This window comes from Microcaecilia unicolor, chromosome 8 (assembly GCF_901765095.1).
Source record: "Microcaecilia unicolor chromosome 8, aMicUni1.1, whole genome shotgun sequence".
Classification (NCBI taxonomy): Eukaryota; Metazoa; Chordata; class Amphibia; order Gymnophiona; family Siphonopidae; genus Microcaecilia; species Microcaecilia unicolor.
The window spans coordinates 12,489,182-12,507,840 of record NC_044038.1 but is presented as its reverse complement, the minus strand read 5'-3'; the positions used below and the strand labels follow the sequence as shown (position 1 = coordinate 12,507,840).

The window sequence follows — 18,659 nt, the reverse complement described above, 5'->3', positions numbered from 1 at the left end:
CAGATGGAGCTTGACCCAGAGAGAACGAACTAAGGGGGGGGGGGGGGATGGGGGGGGTCATTGAATACTACTGAAAATAAATGAGCCTTTAGCAGGCTGTAAAAGCAAGGGTACGACAACTCTGATCTCAAGTCTGCGAGGAAGGTGTTCCACAAGAAGGGGCGAAACAAAAAAAAGGCACAATGTCAGGTACACTCAAGCCTTGCACAAAAACTGAAGGGACAGACAGAGGAGAGTCATAAGCAGACTGAAGGACCCTAGAAGGCCAGTAGGGGGTAATCGTGTTAGGTAAAGGTGGGAGCCTAATCGGAAGGCAATAATGAGAATTCTGTGGGTGATTCAAGATGAAATGGGCAACCAGTGATGCTGTTTTAACAGGGGAGAGGACATGGTCAAATTGCTTGAAATGAGAAAGGATGCGTCTGTCCGTATTCTGGACGGTTCGTAATTTCTTAAGAGCAACAGCTGGGAGACCTGCACAGACAATGTTTGGATTTTACATGACAATTAGAAAATAACAAGATAGCAAAAAACCTGGAAAAAAAAAAAAAAGCTTTATTTTAGGCCCCGAGGATAGATTAAGAGTGAATGGATTTCTGTGGGACCATGTCTGGTTATGGATAATTGTGAAATCGTTTGAGGCTGGAAGAGGCTTCAGCTACCAGGATTGATCACCTACAGGACTTTCTCAGTAAACTGAGGCTATGTGATTTTCAGATAGCCTGTGACCTTCAACAGGCACAACAGAAGAGCAGTTACTTAATCCAATATCGCCAAATATTGTCACACAGCATGTATAAGAGAAGCACTTAAGCTTCCAATCGTCATACATGCTGTGTGACAATATTTGGCAAGTTAAAGAAATGTTTTGTTAACACGGATCCCTGCAGGATCTCCAGAACATGAAGTAGTCCAGAACTCAAGTCTAATCATGTGGCAACGTTTGTCTCCAGCCGTGGCCCTCTGCCCCCACCACCGCGCGCCTTCTGCCAAGTTGATTTCGAATTGGTGGGCAACCTCAGGCCCGGCCCACGACCACTGAGGTAGGAAGATCCGAGCGATCCAACTCCAAAAGGGCACTCCAAGCCTCAGTTGTGTTTTGGACTCTACACGACTGTGTTCCCACCGAAAATTGTAATCCAAAAGGATATAACCATCTGTATCTCAAACCATTTTGCTGTAGGTAGGTAGTAACCTCCCGCATATCTCTCCAACACTGTAGAGCAGCCTTGGCCAGGTCCTGGAATACCTTGACTTTACAGTTATTCCACTCAACTTCATCTAAGGTCCTTGCTTTTCTCCACACTGTACTCATGAAAGCACGCAATTATGTCCATGGGCAATGAATCTCTCTGAGGCCCCAGACTTCTGTGGGCCCTGTCTAAATTGATGGACACGTTCTCCAAATCTCCTGAGGCATTTTCTCCTGTATTGAGGATGAAAGCACTGATCTCTTTAATCACCTGCATGCAATCCTTATATGAGGCCTCCTCTGGCATCCCCTTAAAGCGCAGACTGCAGCGTCTGGATCTGTTCGCCAAGTCCTCCAGTGCCAGCTGTAACTCTGATCTGCTTTTACGTTCCACTTTCAGCTCTGATTGCAGCTTTTGCCAATTGTCTGCAAGACCATCCATACGCTCCTCCATCTGTTCAAGGCAGGTCCCGATCTCCCGGACCTCGATCCGCAGTTCCGATACCGTCGCCTGTATATCCTTCCTGACCGCGGTCATTTCCACCTTCAGCTCTTTCAACCAGTGCGCAACATCTTGCTTGGTAAGTTCTGTGTCACTCTCTATTTGCTCCAGGTGGTCGGGGTCCGAGTCCGATTCCTCCTCCGCCATCTTGGAACGGAGTACTGCTGCCTTCTGCAGGGAGTTTGAGCTGCTAGCTCTCTTCGCAGCTGCGAATTTAAATTTGTCCAGTTTTTTCCGCACTGCCATCTCTCCAGCAACTCAGAAGTAAACAGTGAGGGTTTTCAGTCGAGATTAACGGGTTTTCCAATGATTACATCTCCCGCTTCAGCGGAGCTAAGGAATCAGGCTGCCATTTTCCAGTGATGACATCACTTCTTCTGACGTTACTGATTTTTTAAACATATTTTTGGGAGGGGGCACGTCATGGGTTGAAAGTGGGTGTAGAAATGTTTACCAGCTAGTGCATTCTTTTCAACGCATGTTAATTGGCTAAAAAAGAGTTAATGCGGGAGCAGTTGGCATCTCGTAAATAGCAGGCGGTTAAGTGCTTCCGTGTTAACTCTATGCGGGTACCACACACTGACACTGCAATAAAATATATTTTAAAAATCCTTCAAAAGGGCTGCATTAAATCTTGGCTTAGCGCACAGTAAAATGCCGCATTACCACACATTAAGCCCAAATTCAAGTGCAGTTTAGTAAAAAGGGCCCCTAAATGAATTAACTTATAAAACAGCAGTAAAAAATGAGATGTTCCTGCACTTTGTCACATTATCCATTGGGCGCGCTCTTTTACCTCCTACTCAAGTGGTAGCAGAACCATGGGCATAGTTTGACGTTTTCATTATTGGGGCGGGGGGGGGGGCGGCAAAGGGTGAGGCATGTCTCTCTCCCGCCGCAGCACTGGAGTCTTCCAGTGGCGCCCAGTATCACACTCCCCCCGAGCCGCCGGCAGCCTCAGCAAAAGCAGCACGCATGCTGCTTTAGACCTGCCCCAGAGGCCCTTCTCTCTCTTACAGCGTCCTGCCTGCATGGGAACAGGAAGTTGAAGGAGAAATAAAGGCTTCCGGGGGCAGGTCAAAAGGGACTAAAGCAGCGTGCATGCTGCTTTCTCGCAGAGGCTGCTGGCGGCTCAGGGGATTGAGGATGGGGTGACAGCTGGTTTGGGAGGGGGAACTGCCCCCTGTCAACCCCCCCCCCCCCAAACCGCCCATGGCTATAACTCATTTTTATAAGCTGCTAATTTTGGATGGGGGGGGGGGTTCAGAAGTGGGTAAACACCACTATTCAGTGTATTTAATTCCTGCCTTGCCAGAGTCAATTGCCTGAAACACGGTGGTGTAATTATCCCTGAGGTGCTGCCTTTCACAAAGCTGAGTGTTCTATTTCTATCTATCTATCCTGCATAGGGTCTCTTGAGAAAAGAAGGTTACAGAGCTGGTTTGTAAGCTGCCGAAAAGTAGGCCAATTCCCATGTGCTCCTCTTGCTGTTCATCCTCTCTGAATATCAATTTTTTTTTTCTCTTAGCAAATCGCTTTGTTTGCGATATGCCTGTGCTTTAAAAGTGAAGGTTTCCCCAAGGCAGATTCTGTCAGATTCCCTACACTTTATTAATACACATTTGCTTACATGCAAGAAGAAGATATTCTATTTAGGTCATCGTGAGAAAAGTGAAGGTACTGGAAAGCAAACTCACTCACCTGTAGCAGGTGTTCTTCGAGGACGGCAGGCCAAGTATTCTCACACAGCTGGGCGATGTCATCCGACGAAGCCCGGTGCGGATGTTGACTTACGAGATTAACTTGGAACTTTCTAGCAGCGTCCCACAACGCGTGCGCTGGTGCCTTCCCGCCCACCGTGCATGTACGGGTTCCTCAAAAAAAAAAATCCCTACTAAAATTAAATGGAAATAAAGAAAAAAATGAAAAATACTCAAAAAAGGACAAAAATACCTGCACAAGAAAACAATGAACTAAAGTACGCACTAAAAGGAGAACGCAATGATGCGTCCTCCCTGCTCCATGGAAAAATGAAGATCGAGCCACCTGCGCTCACGCACTGGGTGGGAAGGCACCACCACACGTACAGTGGGACGCTGCTAGAAAGTTCTAAGTTAATCGTACTAATCAGCATTCACACCAGCCTCTGACGGTTGACATCACAGATCTGTGAGAATACAACAGACTTCTTGTCCTCTGAGAATCATTTTTACCTCTAATCTCGTTTATTAAATCCAGAAAATAAGGGTAAACACACACTGGAGCAAGACCTTTTTGCTACTGTGGAAGCAGATTTATGTAAATCCTATATAAAATAGTTCTCACCTCCAACGTTCTATGCTTGGGACCGTGGCTCCCTGGCTGGAGGTGGTCTGCGAGGCAGACATGCACGGACGTAACTGACATCAAGACAGCTGATTCCAAGGCAAGGGGAGGAGTGTCAGACGCACGCAGAGGAACTTCCAGACAAGATGACTGAGGAAACTACGCGAAGGACAGAACAACACTTCGGCTGTAAGCACAGGTAGCACAACAACGGCGGCGACGGCAGGGGGGGGGGCGGTTTTCGCCGGCGAGGGGGGGGGGAAAATTTGCCTGCCTAAGGCCCGTTTCCTTGCCTACAGAAAATGGGCCTTTTTTTACTAGTAGGAAGATAAATCTGAATGTAAGAGCTATACTAGTATTTCATCCATCCCAGTCTTTTGTAGATCACTACATACATAACAGACACCTGAAGAAAGAAAGAGTGAGGGTGGAAAGTTTATCTGGAGATCCCAGAGACAGATAAAAAGAACTGACTTCACATGCAGAGGCATAAGACATGCTGGATAAGGGTGAGATGGTTGATACAGTAATTCTGGATGTTCAAATAAATTTCTTTTTTCTTTTAACCAAGTTCCTCATGAGAGACTCCTCAGGAAATTAAAAAATCATGGAGCAGGAGGCAATGCCCTAGGCTGACTTGGAAACTGGCTAAAAGACAGAAAACAGAGAAGAAGAACTCAATGGTCAGTTCCCTAGGAATAAGTACTGGAAATGTTGCTTTTTAACATATTTATAAATGATCCAGAAAAGAGAGCAATGAGTTAGGGGAACAAATTTGCAGACGATACTAAATTATTCAAAGCTGTTAGAAGCAGGATTGTAAGAAGTTGTGGGAGACTTTCAGAAAGCTTTTGACAAAGTTCCTCATGAGAGGCTCCTGAAAAAAATATAAAGCCATGGGAGAGGAAGCTATTTTATTTTTGTTACATTTGTACCCCGCACTTTCCTACTCATGGCAGGCTCAATGCGGCTTACATGGGGCAATGGAGGGTTAAGTGACTTGCCCAGAGTCACAAGGAGCTGCTTGTGCCTGAAGTGGGAATCGAACTCAGTTCCTCAGTTCCCCAGGACCAAAGTCCACCACCCTAACCACTAGGCCACTCCTCCACTCCACTGTTGTGGACTAGGAACTGGTTAAAAGATAGAAAAACAGAGAAGGGTTAAAAGGACAATTATCTCAATGGAGGAAAATTAACAGTGGAGTGCTTCAAGGATCTATACTGGGACTGGTCCTTTTAACATTTATAAATGATGTCAAAATGGGAACCATGATCAAATTTGCAGATGACATGAAACTACCCGAAGTTGTTAAATCCATATATGTCAACTGTGTGAAACTGAAGGACCTTCGTAGGCTGAAAGACTGGGCATCCAAATGACAGATGAAATTTAATATGGACAAGTACAAAGTGACACACGATGACAAAGATAGGGTACAAGAAGGGTGATCAAAATAATTAAGGGAATGGAACAACTCTCATGAGGAGAGGATAGAGAGATTTGGGCTCTTCGCAGTTTGGTAAACAGAAGGGAGATATGATAGACTCATGAATATAGAGTGGAACAAGTAAATTGTAAAGTGGAGGAGTGGCATAGTGGTTAGGGTGGTGGACTTTGGTCCTGGGGAACTGAGTTCCCACTTCAGGCACAGGCAGCTCCTTGTGACTCTGGGCAAGTCACTTAACCCTCCATTGCCCCATGCAAGCCGCATTAAGCCTGCCATGAGTGGGAAAGCGCGAGGTACAAATGTCAAAAAAAAAAAAATTTGTTTATTCTTTCAAACACAGCAGAAAGTCTAGGGGACACTCCACGGTAACTCTCCTAAAACAAAAAGAAGAAAATGTCTTTTCACCCAACTTATGGTTAAAAGCCACAACTCGTTGCCAGAGCAAGTAGTAAAATAAGTTAATGTAGTTGGGTTTAAAAAAAAAAAAAAAAAAAGAGGTTTGGACAAATTCCTGGAGGAAAAGTCCATAAACCATTATCAAGGCCAATACTTATCCATGAAATTAAATAGCATGGAATCGTGCGGCTTTTTGGGGCTCTGCCATGTACTTATGACCTGAACCAGGGCCGCTGAGAGACTGGGCCAGGCCTGGGACAAGGCCGCCCCCGGGGCCCCCCCACCCGAGGTCGCCGGGCCCCCCTCCACAGGGCCCTCTGCACTGACCTTAAGCGCCTCACCTTCGAAAGCGCAGCAGCAGACCACTCCTTCCTTCCGTGTCCCGCCCTTGCAGAAGTTACGTCAGGCGAGGGCAGGAAACGGAAGGAGTGGTCTGACGCTGCTTGCTGCGCTTTCGAAGGTGAGGCGCTTAAATTCAATGCCAGGGAGCGACGGAGGGCAGGCAGGCCGGACTATGGCGGCGGCGGCGGCGCCCCCCCCCCCCCCCCCCGGAGGCCTGGGAAATTTTGTCCCCCCTGCCCCCCCCCTCTCGGCGGCCCTGACTTGAACTGGCCACTGTTGGCAACAGGGTATTGGGCTAGATAGACCCTTGGTCTGACCCAGTAGGGCAACTATGTTCTAAACTACACTTGGGCATGAGAAAAAAAAATACGATCATGTTACCCCCTCCCGTCCCTTCAGACTGAGCACTAGCTCCTACTGTCTATTGGATTCCCTTCAAGAAACTTACCATTGCCTATTAGGTCTTATGTCAGCTTTCCATTATTCTTATAATGCAAGCTGATTCCATTTGCCCCACTCAGAACACTCCATTTCTCTTAGTATAATCTCTTAACTACCCTTTCCCATCGTCAGGTTTAACTGGAATGTATCCACCAATCCTGGTTTGTTGTTTTAGCTCCTACCTTTTGTTATTAGGACCAAATCCTCCTTTAAGAAATTGAAAGCTTCTCTGAAAGTCTGTTTTGTTTTGGGTTTTTTAGGCCTTTCCTCATGCATAATCTAAGGCTTTCCATTCCTCTCACATTCTCATTTTTAGCATTCATAGCTTATTATATCAGGCCTTTGTGTCTTTTCCTGCTGCTGTCTGTCTATCCTACCTGTTTTTGGTTTTTTTTTAACTATGTAAACTGCTTAGATTTTCTTTTAACATATGTACATAAGCATTGCCATACTGGGACAGACCGAAGGTCCATCAAGCCCAGCATCCTGTTTCCAACAATGGCCAATCCAGGTCACAAGAACCTGGCAAGATCCCAAAACACTACAATAAATTTTATGCTGCTTATCCTAGAAATAAGCAGTGGATTTTCCCCAAGTCCATCTTAACAATGGCTTATGGACTTCATTTTTAGGAAGCTATCCAAACCTTTTTTAAACCCCGCTGTTAATTGCTTACATTCTCTGGCAACGAATTCCAGAGTTTAGTTACATATTGAGTGAAGAAATATTTTCTCCAATTAATTTTAAATTTACTACTTTGTAGCTTCATTGCATGCCCCCTAGTCCTAGTATTTTTGGAAAAAGTAAACAAGTGATTCACATCTACCCGCTCCACTCCACTCATTATTTTATAGATCTCTATCATATCTCCACTCAGCCATCTTTTCTCCAAGCTGAAGAGCCCTAGCCACTTAGCCTTTCCTCACAGGGACGTCATCCCATCCCCTTTATCATTTTCATTGCCCTTCTCTGTACCTTTTCTAATTCCACTATATCTTTTTTTGAGATGCAGTGACCAGTATAAGGGCTGCTGCTCTGTGAAAACTCCAGTATGCCTCTGCCAAAGCAGTGGAAGGACATTGACTGCCATCACCCAGACTGCTCTCTCCCAGAACAGCAGGAGGAATGCCACAAGAGCCAGACAAACTGCCTGTATCTCCAGGTGGTTGATGGACCATGTGGCCTCCAGTGGAGACCACATGCTGTCCAAGTAATAAGGTCTCTCCTCCACAACCAAGAAGGCTCACATCAGTAGTCACTATTACTCAGTCAGATGGATACAGTGAAAACTCCCCGAAGGTGGTGACTGAGGCGCTCCCACCATCAAGGCAGTGCCGAGCCCTGAACAGAAGGGGCAAGCGATAGTCCCAACTCTGTAAGACAGGAACTCACTGTAACAAAAGGGCTGACTAGAAAGGGCATATAAGAGTGGTAATCTAATACTGCACGAACTGGTCAACAACCAATCACAATCCTAAAGTTACTGTTAAGGTGAGTAACTAACAATAACAGGCAGGGAAAAACTCTCAGAAACCAAGGTATTTACCAAGGTCTGACCAACGACATTTATCTATATAAGATTTTTTGTCCGTGGTCTCATCTCTTTCATAGGGTTTTCTTTCCCACTTGTAATCAAAAAATGCCCATAATAGAGCCTTATATTTCTTATGGGCATTTTTTGATTACAAGGTTGTACTTATGAGCCAACAATTTCCCCATGCACTATTCCATAAGAACACCCAGTCTAAGCATTCCAGAAGCTGAATGACCTGAGATGACCATCCTGGAATCTATCTGCGTGTCGGCCTGTACGAACCATTCAGGTAAGGGTGGACTCAAATACCCTGACAGTGCAAGTGAACCTCCACTACCTGCCCCTGCTCCCCCTCTCTCAGGTTCAGTAGGGAGCTGCTGAGGAATTCTGCCTGAACACTGTCCTTGCCCACTATATGGGAGAAGGTGCAAGGGGATGTCATAAGCACGAAAAGGGAGGGCCAGGAACTGAAAATACTGGCTCAGGACACAAAAACGCAGGAAGCGCTTGCAATCTGCCCTGACGGGAATATGCAGATAAGCTTCTGAAAGATCCAGGGAAGTCAGAAACTTGCCCAGACGGCTGGATACCATCACTGACTGTGACATCTCCATTTGAAAGCAAGGGACTCCGAGACAGGCATTGGTCCCCTTTAGATTGAGAATGGGCCAAAAGGACCCACCCTTCTTTAAGACCATGAAATGAAGAGCTACAATCTTGCCTGAACTAGTTTCACTGCTCCACGGTCCAGCAAATGCGAAAGGACGACACATAGTAACACAATAAATGACGGCAGATAGAGACCCGCACGGTCCACCCAGTCTGCTCAACTTGGTGGCCAGAACCACGACTGCCACTCTGAATGGGCCCCAGTCACCCATGCTTAAAACACTGGTTGTCCAGTCTTCAGCACGCCAACAATGTAGACAGCCAAACATGATAAGAGTATTGGTTATAACCACACATCATCCCTAAATATTGCCGACAGTATTCAACTTACTAGCCACTGTTTTTCCCTACACCTGAGCTGCGCAGCACCCTCACGAGCAAAACGTGACCTGCAACACTGCAGTTCCCAAACTTCACCTGTATTGTACCACTTGCAGGACACAGACCATAGAAGTCTGTCCAGCATTGGCCTTAGTTCCCCCACGCTGGATTTGGTGAATTTTCTTTCAGTCTTTTGCCATTTGCGGAACAGACCGTAGAATTCTATCCGGCTTTGGCCTTGGTTCCCACTATTCTCGCCTAACACCACACCTCATGTTTCCTGATGTTACTCCTAAGTCTACCTCCCTGCAACCTCCATTTGTGTCCTCTAGTTCTACTGCCCCTATGCCTCTGGAAGAGGTTTGTTTGTACATTAATACCTTTCAAGTACTTAAATGACCAAGACTGCTTAACACTTTGCAGCTGTGCTACAGTGCGAAAAAACTACAAAGGTGTCAGGAACTGGATGAGTGAACTCCAAGGCATAGCTTTGCCTTGACTGATAAACTTGAATATCTATTGGTCCAAGGTGATCTGAGTCACTCATGGCTGAAGAAGGCCAGTCTGCCCCTAGCTAAGCCCTTGAGGGGCCCAGCACATCCTCATTGTGCACGTCTGCTGCCTCCAGAAAAAAGTCAGGGGCCTCTGATCTCCTGCCTTTGGCCTATGAAAACCCATGTTTGAGGGGCCTACTGGGTCCTGGAGCAGAGCTGGGTTGACACCTGTGTCTGAAACAAGTCAATCGAGGAATGAGGCTTGTCTGAAGAGGCATGCTGGGCCTCTTTCTGGTGCAGTTCAAAGAGCCAAAGAAGACAAGACTCACCTAAGTCCTTGGCCAACTTCTCCAGATCCTTCCCGAACAGTAAACGACTCAAAGGGAAGCTGGCCTTTGGAAGCTGCAAATCAATGCTTCCGAACAGGAGGATACCCAAACTAGATCATAAAAAGGACAGCAGCCAGGAAGGCCACCCCTGAGTCCAAGAAAGTCACCTCCGGGTACTCCAGCAGTTGTTGCAGCCACTGCAACATGACTAACTATATAACGCAAACAGATAGCAGCCTGAATACTCGACGCTGTGGAGGAGAAAGAATCTCAGAGTAGAACCCCCTTCCACAGAAATAATGGTCTTCTTGGCCAAAGCAACGACCAGAACGTCCACCTTGGGCAACCTCCAAAACAACTCCACCTCCTCAGGAGGGAAGGAATAGAGTCTAACACCTTGGACTCCCAGAGAGCTCCACCCGGAGCATCTCACTCAGCTAATGTGTGGGTGTGGAGAGGAAAGTGCACAAGAGGCCCTGCAAGGACTTGTATGAGGAAACTAAGGAAAATTTCAGGGTCCAAGACACAGATTCAATAAGGTGGGAAAGCTCTTCCCACCTGAACAGCAAGATGAGTGAGGAGCACTCCTCCTCCTCCATTCCTGAAGAGGGCTCTGTCTCAGACACCGAGACAAGCAAGTGACTTGGTATCCAAGAGGTTCTCTAGCTTCTCCTGGCCACCTCCCAAGGTCACAGCCTTGCATCAGTGTGCTCTCCTCCTTATATCTTGTGGGTCCCTGGGAGCCCCTCCTTGGCTGTAGATGCAAACCTCAATCACCCCCCCCCCCCCCCCCCCCCCAAGCCCTGACATAGGTCGAGACAGATCCTGATAAAAGAAGATGCAGTAGGATCCAACATGTCTGTTTCTGCAAAAGGCACCAGGACCATGGGTCCTGAAAACAACTAGGGGAGAACACTCTCCCCAGGACCATTTCTGGATTCAGCCTGTCATATGGAACTGTCTGCCCCAGGCAGTGCAGCACTAGCCGGCTGGCATGGCAAGTACACACAAGCCTGCCCTGCTCCACTGGAGCCAACAATAGCCCGGCACCCACCTGGCTTTTCCTGCTGCCAACCTCCCCCCCCCCCCCCCCCCACCTTCGTTCCTCTGAGGTGTGGAAAGTTTTGTCTTTTTTCTTCCTCTTTTGGCTTGTTTGATTTTCTTTTTTTTAATTCCCAACAGCAAAATACAGATATATCAGGCAGCCCAGACAATTAAAGCCAATTATCTAGGGCTGCCTGGAGCCCAAAGGGAAGCACCCCAAGAGAGGTGCAGGAGGTCAAGAGGGGGGTGGAGACATGCTTCCTCTGCAGCAGGGGCCTTGTGGGGTCCACGTTGCATGCCTCACCATGTTACTGCCATTGGGCAATGACGGGGTTGCAGAGCTGCTCTACATGTTCTACCTGGTCCAGTCCATGAATTGGAAACTTGGGAGCAAGGCTGTAAGGCTCTAAAAAAAGTGATGCAGCCTTAGCCTGCACAGCTGGTAGCTAGTACAGGGGCCAGGAGCACCAACCTGAACAACCTATCATCTGCTGGAGGTAGAGATGATGCCACTAGGGGAAAACCAGTTTCTCTACCTCCATCTGCTGGTAGGAAGAGGATACAAAGCACACATCATGATAGTGCAGCTGGATGCTATGAAATAGCCTCTTTTTTGTGTGTCCACTCTCCTGCTTTCCCCACCAGCTCCCATGACAACACATACACTGCACTATGTACTCTCTCCACAGATGTTTGCTCTAGCCCAAGTTCTCTTGGTCACAGGATATAGCTAAATTACATTTCTCTACTCAGTCTCCTTTTCCCACCATGTTTGTTAAACTTAAAGAAACCTAAGACAGGGAAAAAGGGTGCTTTCCCGTTATTAAATCTTATATTTCTATTATTTTTCCATTACCTTAATTTATGGTGGTCCTCCTACAACCCCTCTTATCTGTATCTTGTTGGGCAGACTGGATGGACCGCTCAGGTCTTTATCTGCCGTCATTTACTATGTTACCTAAGTTACTATGTTTATATGTTACAACCCTTTGAGAATATTTAAACCTTACTGATTCTCCTCATCAGGACAGAGGCTGCTGACATACTGTACCTCACAGTTCTGACCTACATCGATTCCACGGGCATTTGAGGGGGGGGGGGTTGGTGGAGAGGGGGGAGGCTGGCTGGCATAGGGCACCACCCTAACTGCTCCAGCTACTGAACTGGCTCCCCTCTCTTCACAGCTAATGCAAGCTACCTATTCCATACCCTGTGCCCCCCTCCCCCCACTAAGTAGGGAAACTACACCGATTGTTGATTCTATATACTTTTATTTGCCTGGCTGACTTTGAAGAGCATCAGAATTTCCATCTCCAACTTTTCCTTTAATGGACATCAATCACAGAAAAACAAATGTGGCAAGTTCAGGCTGAAACCTCTACACACATCCCCACAGTTAGACCTAAGAGAAGACCAAGGAAGCCTGCTTCCCCCGAGCCATCCAAGCACCTAAAACTCAGCGACAAAGGAAGCAGGTCTTTCCTACCCCCTGTTTATTTTCTTAGAATCTGCCTTTACTAATCAGGCAGCGGAAGCAGTGGCCCGTCTCATCTCTCTGGGCAAAGTTGCATATGCCCTCCAAATATCTAGCTTTCCCAACCTTGAATCTGCTCATGGCAGTTCGGTACAGGCTCAGCCGTAGCTAAGTCTGTAATTAAAGAGGAACCCAGTTTTAATTAGCTAAAGAGATCTAGTTTATTAGTATTAATTAGCATTGATACATTACCCAATAATGAGGATACCAGCAATTCAGTCAATCATACAGTGGAACAGAATCACACGACACACCAGCTCTCTGTGGTGCTCTGTCTTTCTCCTCCATCAGCATCTTACACCTCTCGGGGTGCTTCCTTTATACTGTCTCAACCCAATTGATTCCAATGGGATCCAGCTTTGTCAGCAGAACTTGCTATCCCTTATCAGTTGATAAGGTACCGATAAGGGTGACTTCATTGGGTCCCAGGTTCTAACTATACACAAAAGGGGTGCAAAGCACAGCTGGCGAGATGACTTCATCGGTCACTCTGCTCTTCTCAGCTCCCCCTCCCTCTGAGTACTCTCTAACTACGTACATCTACCCCTTTATCTACTTTCATTAGCCCAAAATATCTCTCTCATGACTCTTCACCGCTGCCAGTCCCAGGCATGTTTATAAGAGCAAAGGACCCCCTCCCGTGCCAGCTCCCTGAGAACTCAGTTCAGCTTGTGCTGCGGAAAAATGTATTTTGTATCAGAGATGACTTTGGATTTTTAAGAGAAGCCCAGCTCTTATTATGAGCCATTTTGCTTGTAGAGGCCTAGCTCTTTAGCCTGAGCCATTGACCTGTATTTTACTGGGAGCAAGGGCGGCTATATATAATCACCCCCCCCCCCCCCCCCCCGTGCTGAAATTCTCATAAGAACAAGGATTTTTAAGGTACTTCCCACCAAATAAACATCTGTCCATATCACAAAGCCTATGCGGAGTTTGGTACAGCTGATACCTTGGATCAGAACAGGATTTATTTCAGGTGACAGCTAAAACATCCCAGCAGAGAGGAAGGGAAAAGCTCACATTAAAGCTGCTGGAATGTATGCACGATTCAAATCCACACTATAACGAATTCATCTAACCAATTAAACAAAAAAAAAAAAATACATTCAGAAAACAGAATCCTCTTTTAGAAAAATAAGTGTGTGTCTGGTGAAAAAAATTCTAAGCACACAGCATAAGTACATAAGTAGTGCCATACTGGGAAAGACCAAAGGTCCATCTAGCCCAGCATCCTGTCACCGACAGTGGCCAATCCAGGTCAAGGGCACCTGGCACGCTCCCCAAACGTAAAAACATTCCAGACAAGTTATACCTAAAAATGCGGAATTTTTCCAAGTCCATTTAATAGCGGTCTATGGACTTGTCCTTTAGGAATCTATCTAACCCCTTTTTAAACTTCGTCAAGCTAACCGCCCGTACCACGTTCTCCGGCAACGAATTCCAGAGTCTAATTACACGTTGGGTGAAGAAAAATTTTCTCCGATTCGTTTTAAATTTACCAAGCCTATGTATGCATGCTTCTTTGTACATCTCCAACTACTGTCATCTTTTTGTTCATAACCAACCTTTGAAAGCTTGTCAAGAAAATGTATTCACTTGGCTTTTTTTTTTTTATTATGTTTTATTTCTATTTATCTCCAAATTCGTAATGATGATTCAGGATCTGGTTTTCTATAAACTGTAGCGCCACCTAGTGGATGTCATCATGAAAACCCGATTCCAAGCACGCTGGATGACAGCAGTATCCAGGAAGAGTCATATGACTGGAAAAACCACATATTACATAAGTACATAAGTAATGCCACACTGGGAAAAGACCAAGGGTTCATCGAGCCCAGCATCTTGTCCACGACAGCAGCCAATCCAGGCCAAGGGCACCTGGCAAGCTTCCCAAATGTACAAACATTCTATACAATCAAGCCATTGTGACATCACTAATGAGGTTGGCTCTTATTGGTGGAATGAGCCACTATGACATCACAATAGGTTAAAATCACTGCTCTATGTAATAAAAGTGAGCCAAGTAGAGGGCATAAGTACATAAGTAATGCCACACTGGGAAAAGACCAAGGGTCCATCGAGCCCAGCATCTTGTCCACGACAGCGGCCAATCCAGGCCAAGGGCACCTGGCAAGCTTCCCAAACGTACAAACATTCTATACATGTTATTCCTGGGATTTTGGATTTTTCCAAGTCCGTTTAGTAGCGGTTTACGGACTTGTCCTTTAGGAAACCGTCCAACCCCTTTTTAAACTCTGCTAAGCTAACCGCCTTCGCCACATTTTCCGGCAATGAATTCCAGAGTTTAATTACACGTTGGGTGAAGAAAAATGTTCTCCGATTTGTTTTAAATTTACTACACTGTAGTTTAATTGCATGCCCCCTAGTCCTAGTATATTATCCGATCCCATTTCCCATCAGAGACACTATGAAAAATATCCTAGAGAAAGGATCGCATTTTCAGTAGAAAGACACGATACTGCGGTTCTTCAAAGTAACCAGGAACAGGTTTTGCTGTTGGAAAAGAAAATTGAATGAAATAAAATAAAAAGCAACCAGGAGTTGCACATAGTATAGCGTGGGCGTGTATGTGGTGGACAAACAGAAACAGACAATTAAGCTTTACAGAAATCAAACCTCAGAACAACAAACTGATGTTTTTATATTTAGAAAGCTTGGCTTGGCCGCTACCATAAACATCCATCCTAAATACCAAATAATAACATTATACACGATCTATACAAAACCAAACTTTTATCGCATGACTGCGTAACCTCTCTGCTAATAATGATCAAGCACTCCCACTTTAACCTTATGTCGAACAGGATCTCTCTATAGTCGATGACCTAATGTATGTTACAATCCAATTTATTACTCAGGAACCTTCATGCAATACCATAATGTATTTCTCTTTATCATGTATGTATGTACATGATATATCTATATACCAAGATCTGTTCCATGTATGCATGCACCTGAACGCAATACCATTGTAATTCTGTTACCCGGAAATGGCAACCGCCATTACGGCAAATGTAAGCCACATTGAGCCTGCAAATTGGTGGGAAAATGTGGGATACAAATGATACAAATAAATAAATACCTCATAAGGTTATTCCATAAAGGGAAATTGTGAAGCAACTGAATTCAAACTAACACCGTGTGAGCTATATATACACATTTATTAGGATTTATTTACCACCTTTTTGAAAGAATTCACTCAAGGCCAGAATAAATCAAACATAAGCAAAACAATTACAGCAGTAAAAATATTCGAACAATACAAACTATGGCATAGTATATACTATTTGGCAGGGCAACAGAAGAACAGCAACCCTTGTGGTCACAAAGACAAAGCAGTCACAACAAGGGTGACAAAAGAGAGGGCAGACGACGATGTCAAAACTAACACCTTTATTAAACATCCAGGACTCGACACGAGTCGTGTTTCGGCCCGCGAAGGCCTTCCTCAGGAGTCTGATGTAAAGCTAAGCCCAATATGATGCAGGTAGAAATACTTCAAAATCCAACAGCTTTATAAGACTGACAGGCTGTTGTTATTTCAATCTTTTTGTCAAAAAAGTTTCATCTGAGTAAACACTGCATTGTTTGTCGTATTAATTTTCTCAACTAACTAAAAAAAAAAAAAAAACACCAAAACTGAATTCCTGGTATAAGGTCACACGTTTTAAATAATCCCAATACACTGACACACAACTAACTTCACAAGAGATCACCGTTTATATATATAACAGCTTTGACGGCATATCAGAACTCTGCCCAATCCTAGCCAAACATTACTAGCGATAAATGTCTTTCATTTTAAAACCCAACTCTTTTTTTTTTTTTTTAAGATTTATTGCCTGTGTCTAGTAATAATAAGTGGCTCAACAGGAACTTAGGTAAAATGACCCCCACTGTGTGCTAAGGTTTATCCAAGTATAAATCCTGTTTTCTTTGTGAAAAAAAAAACAGTTTTCATAATATCACACAGCCATATACACAAATCACAGAGTTCCCAGGAGCAGAGCGTAGTTTTGCCAAAGCAGATTTAGTAGCAATGCATGTGCTTAACTTTACAAAATATATGGATGCATGCATAAAGTTACACCTTCTTCAGGGCAGGTGTAACTTTGAGGGTGAGAATTTGGGCACTTTTAGGGCTAGTTCTATAAATGTCCATAGGTGCCTATGAGGTATATTTTCAAAGCACTTAGCCTTCCAAAGTTCCATAGAAATCTATGGAACTTTGGAAGGCTAAGTGCTTTGAAAATATGCCTCTCTATTAACTTTATACAAGCCACTCTTTTGAACTTTTCAGCAAAATGCTCTCTTATAGAATTACCTCCCGATCAGGAAAGTTGATGGTCCTGTCATTATCTATTGTACACGTCTTGGTGATTTCCACATCAGTGTGACCTCCCACAACTCCCAGTTGGACTTCACACGTTACTTTGTTAAAGTAGGATAAACCTCTATTTTTGCCTTTATATGCCAAACTTTTCCCCTACAAGTACATGTTTGAAAACAGTCTGTCATCTTTCGATGACAATTTAAAGATGAATAAGAGAGGAGACAGAGGAGCAGAAAGAACTTCTCTCCTGAAAGGGTGCCAACTTGAATGGGAAATGAGGTTATTCATAGGACACAGAGAGGACCCAAACGTGGCCTGCCATCTGAATCAGTTCTGCCCTCTGTTTAACCCTAAAGACCCAGATAGCTGGCACATGCCCTGAATGGGGGGGGGGGGGGGGGGGGATGACGGTAACTTTGAAATTGAGGTTGGGAAGGAAGAATGCACCATTCCCCCCCCCCCCCCCCACACACACACACAAAATGATCTGGACACAAACGCACTAATTTACAGTTCCGGCAAGCTTGAAATTTTTGGCCTTAGACAAAATGTTTTGGGTTTTTTTTTTATTTTTTTTATTTGCTTTTCATACAGATTGTGAACCAAAATAACAGCAATCTTCGCATTATCTGCTGTCCGTACTAGAGACCTGCGCAGGAACGGGGTTCACGGGATTCCTGCGGAGACGGAAGCAGTTCTGCACAGATCCCGTGGGGACGGAAGCAGTTCCTTGGGGGTTCTCGTGGGAAGTGTATGTTGCACTTGCGCCAGCCTGTCACCTACTGAGTACTAAGTTTTTTTGAGTGCTGTCTCCTCCTCCTTGCTTTAACAGCACAGATGTGTAAAGTCTCTATTAAGGAGGTGGTAGAGATACAAATGGTGATGAAATTCAAAAAGGCATGGGATGAACACAGAGAATCTCTAATTAGAAAATGGAAGTTATAAAAAACCTAAACATAAATGGCTGCATGTGTGTGGATGTGTCGAGTGACACTTAGATGGTACATAAGTAATGCCATACTGGGAAAAGACCAAAGGTCCATCGAGCCCAGCATCCTGTCCCCGACAGCGGCCAATCCAGGTCAAGGGCACCTGGCAAGCTACCCAAACGTACAAACATTTTATACAAGTTACTCCCGAAATTGTGAATTTTTCCCCAAGTCCATTTAGTAGCGGTCTATGGACTTGTCCTTTAGGCTGTGATGAACTAGGGCCGATACCGGGAGACCTGTATGGTCTGTCTCTCGTATATGGCGATCTGGTTTAGGATGGGCTGGAAAGGGTTTAGACAGCAACTTTAGTGGCTGGAACAGGAGGACAGTACTGGACAGACTTTTACATAGTAACATAGTAGATGGCGGCAGAAAAAGACCTGCATGGTCCATCCAGTCTGCCCAACAAGATAAACTCACATGTGCCATTTTTTGTGTATACCTTACCTTGATTTGTACCTGTCTTTTTCAGGGCACAGACCGTATAAGTCTGCCCAGCACTATCCCCGCCCCCCAACCACCGGCTCTGGCACAGACCGTATAAGTCTGCCCAGCACTATCCCCACCTCCCAACCACCAGCCCTGCCTCCCACCACCAGCTAAGCTTCTGGGGATCCCTTCCTTCTGAGCAGGATTCCTTTATGTTTATCCCACACGTTTGAATTCCGTTACCATTTTCCTCTCCACCACCTCCCGCGGGAGGGCATTCCAAGCATCCACCACTCTCTCCGTGACAAAATACT

General features: G+C 45.3%; 1 protein-coding gene across 4 annotated transcripts in view; it reads right to left on the bottom strand.

Moving 5' to 3' along the window:
• FBXL18 (F-box and leucine rich repeat protein 18) overlaps window positions 1–18,659 on the bottom strand; it is a 52,687-nt gene that overhangs the window by 10,276 nt on the left and 23,752 nt on the right. The window contains exon 6 of one of the 4 annotated variants that reach the window (XM_030212012.1): window positions 17,548–17,774. The exons of the other annotated variants lie outside the window; for them this stretch is intronic. Within the exon in view, the coding sequence (XP_030067872.1) occupies window positions 17,750–17,774 (25 nt within the window). The 3' untranslated portion in view covers window positions 17,548–17,749. Of the gene's footprint in view, window positions 1–17,547; window positions 17,775–18,659 lie in introns of those variants that run through there. 4 annotated transcript variants of the gene reach the window in all.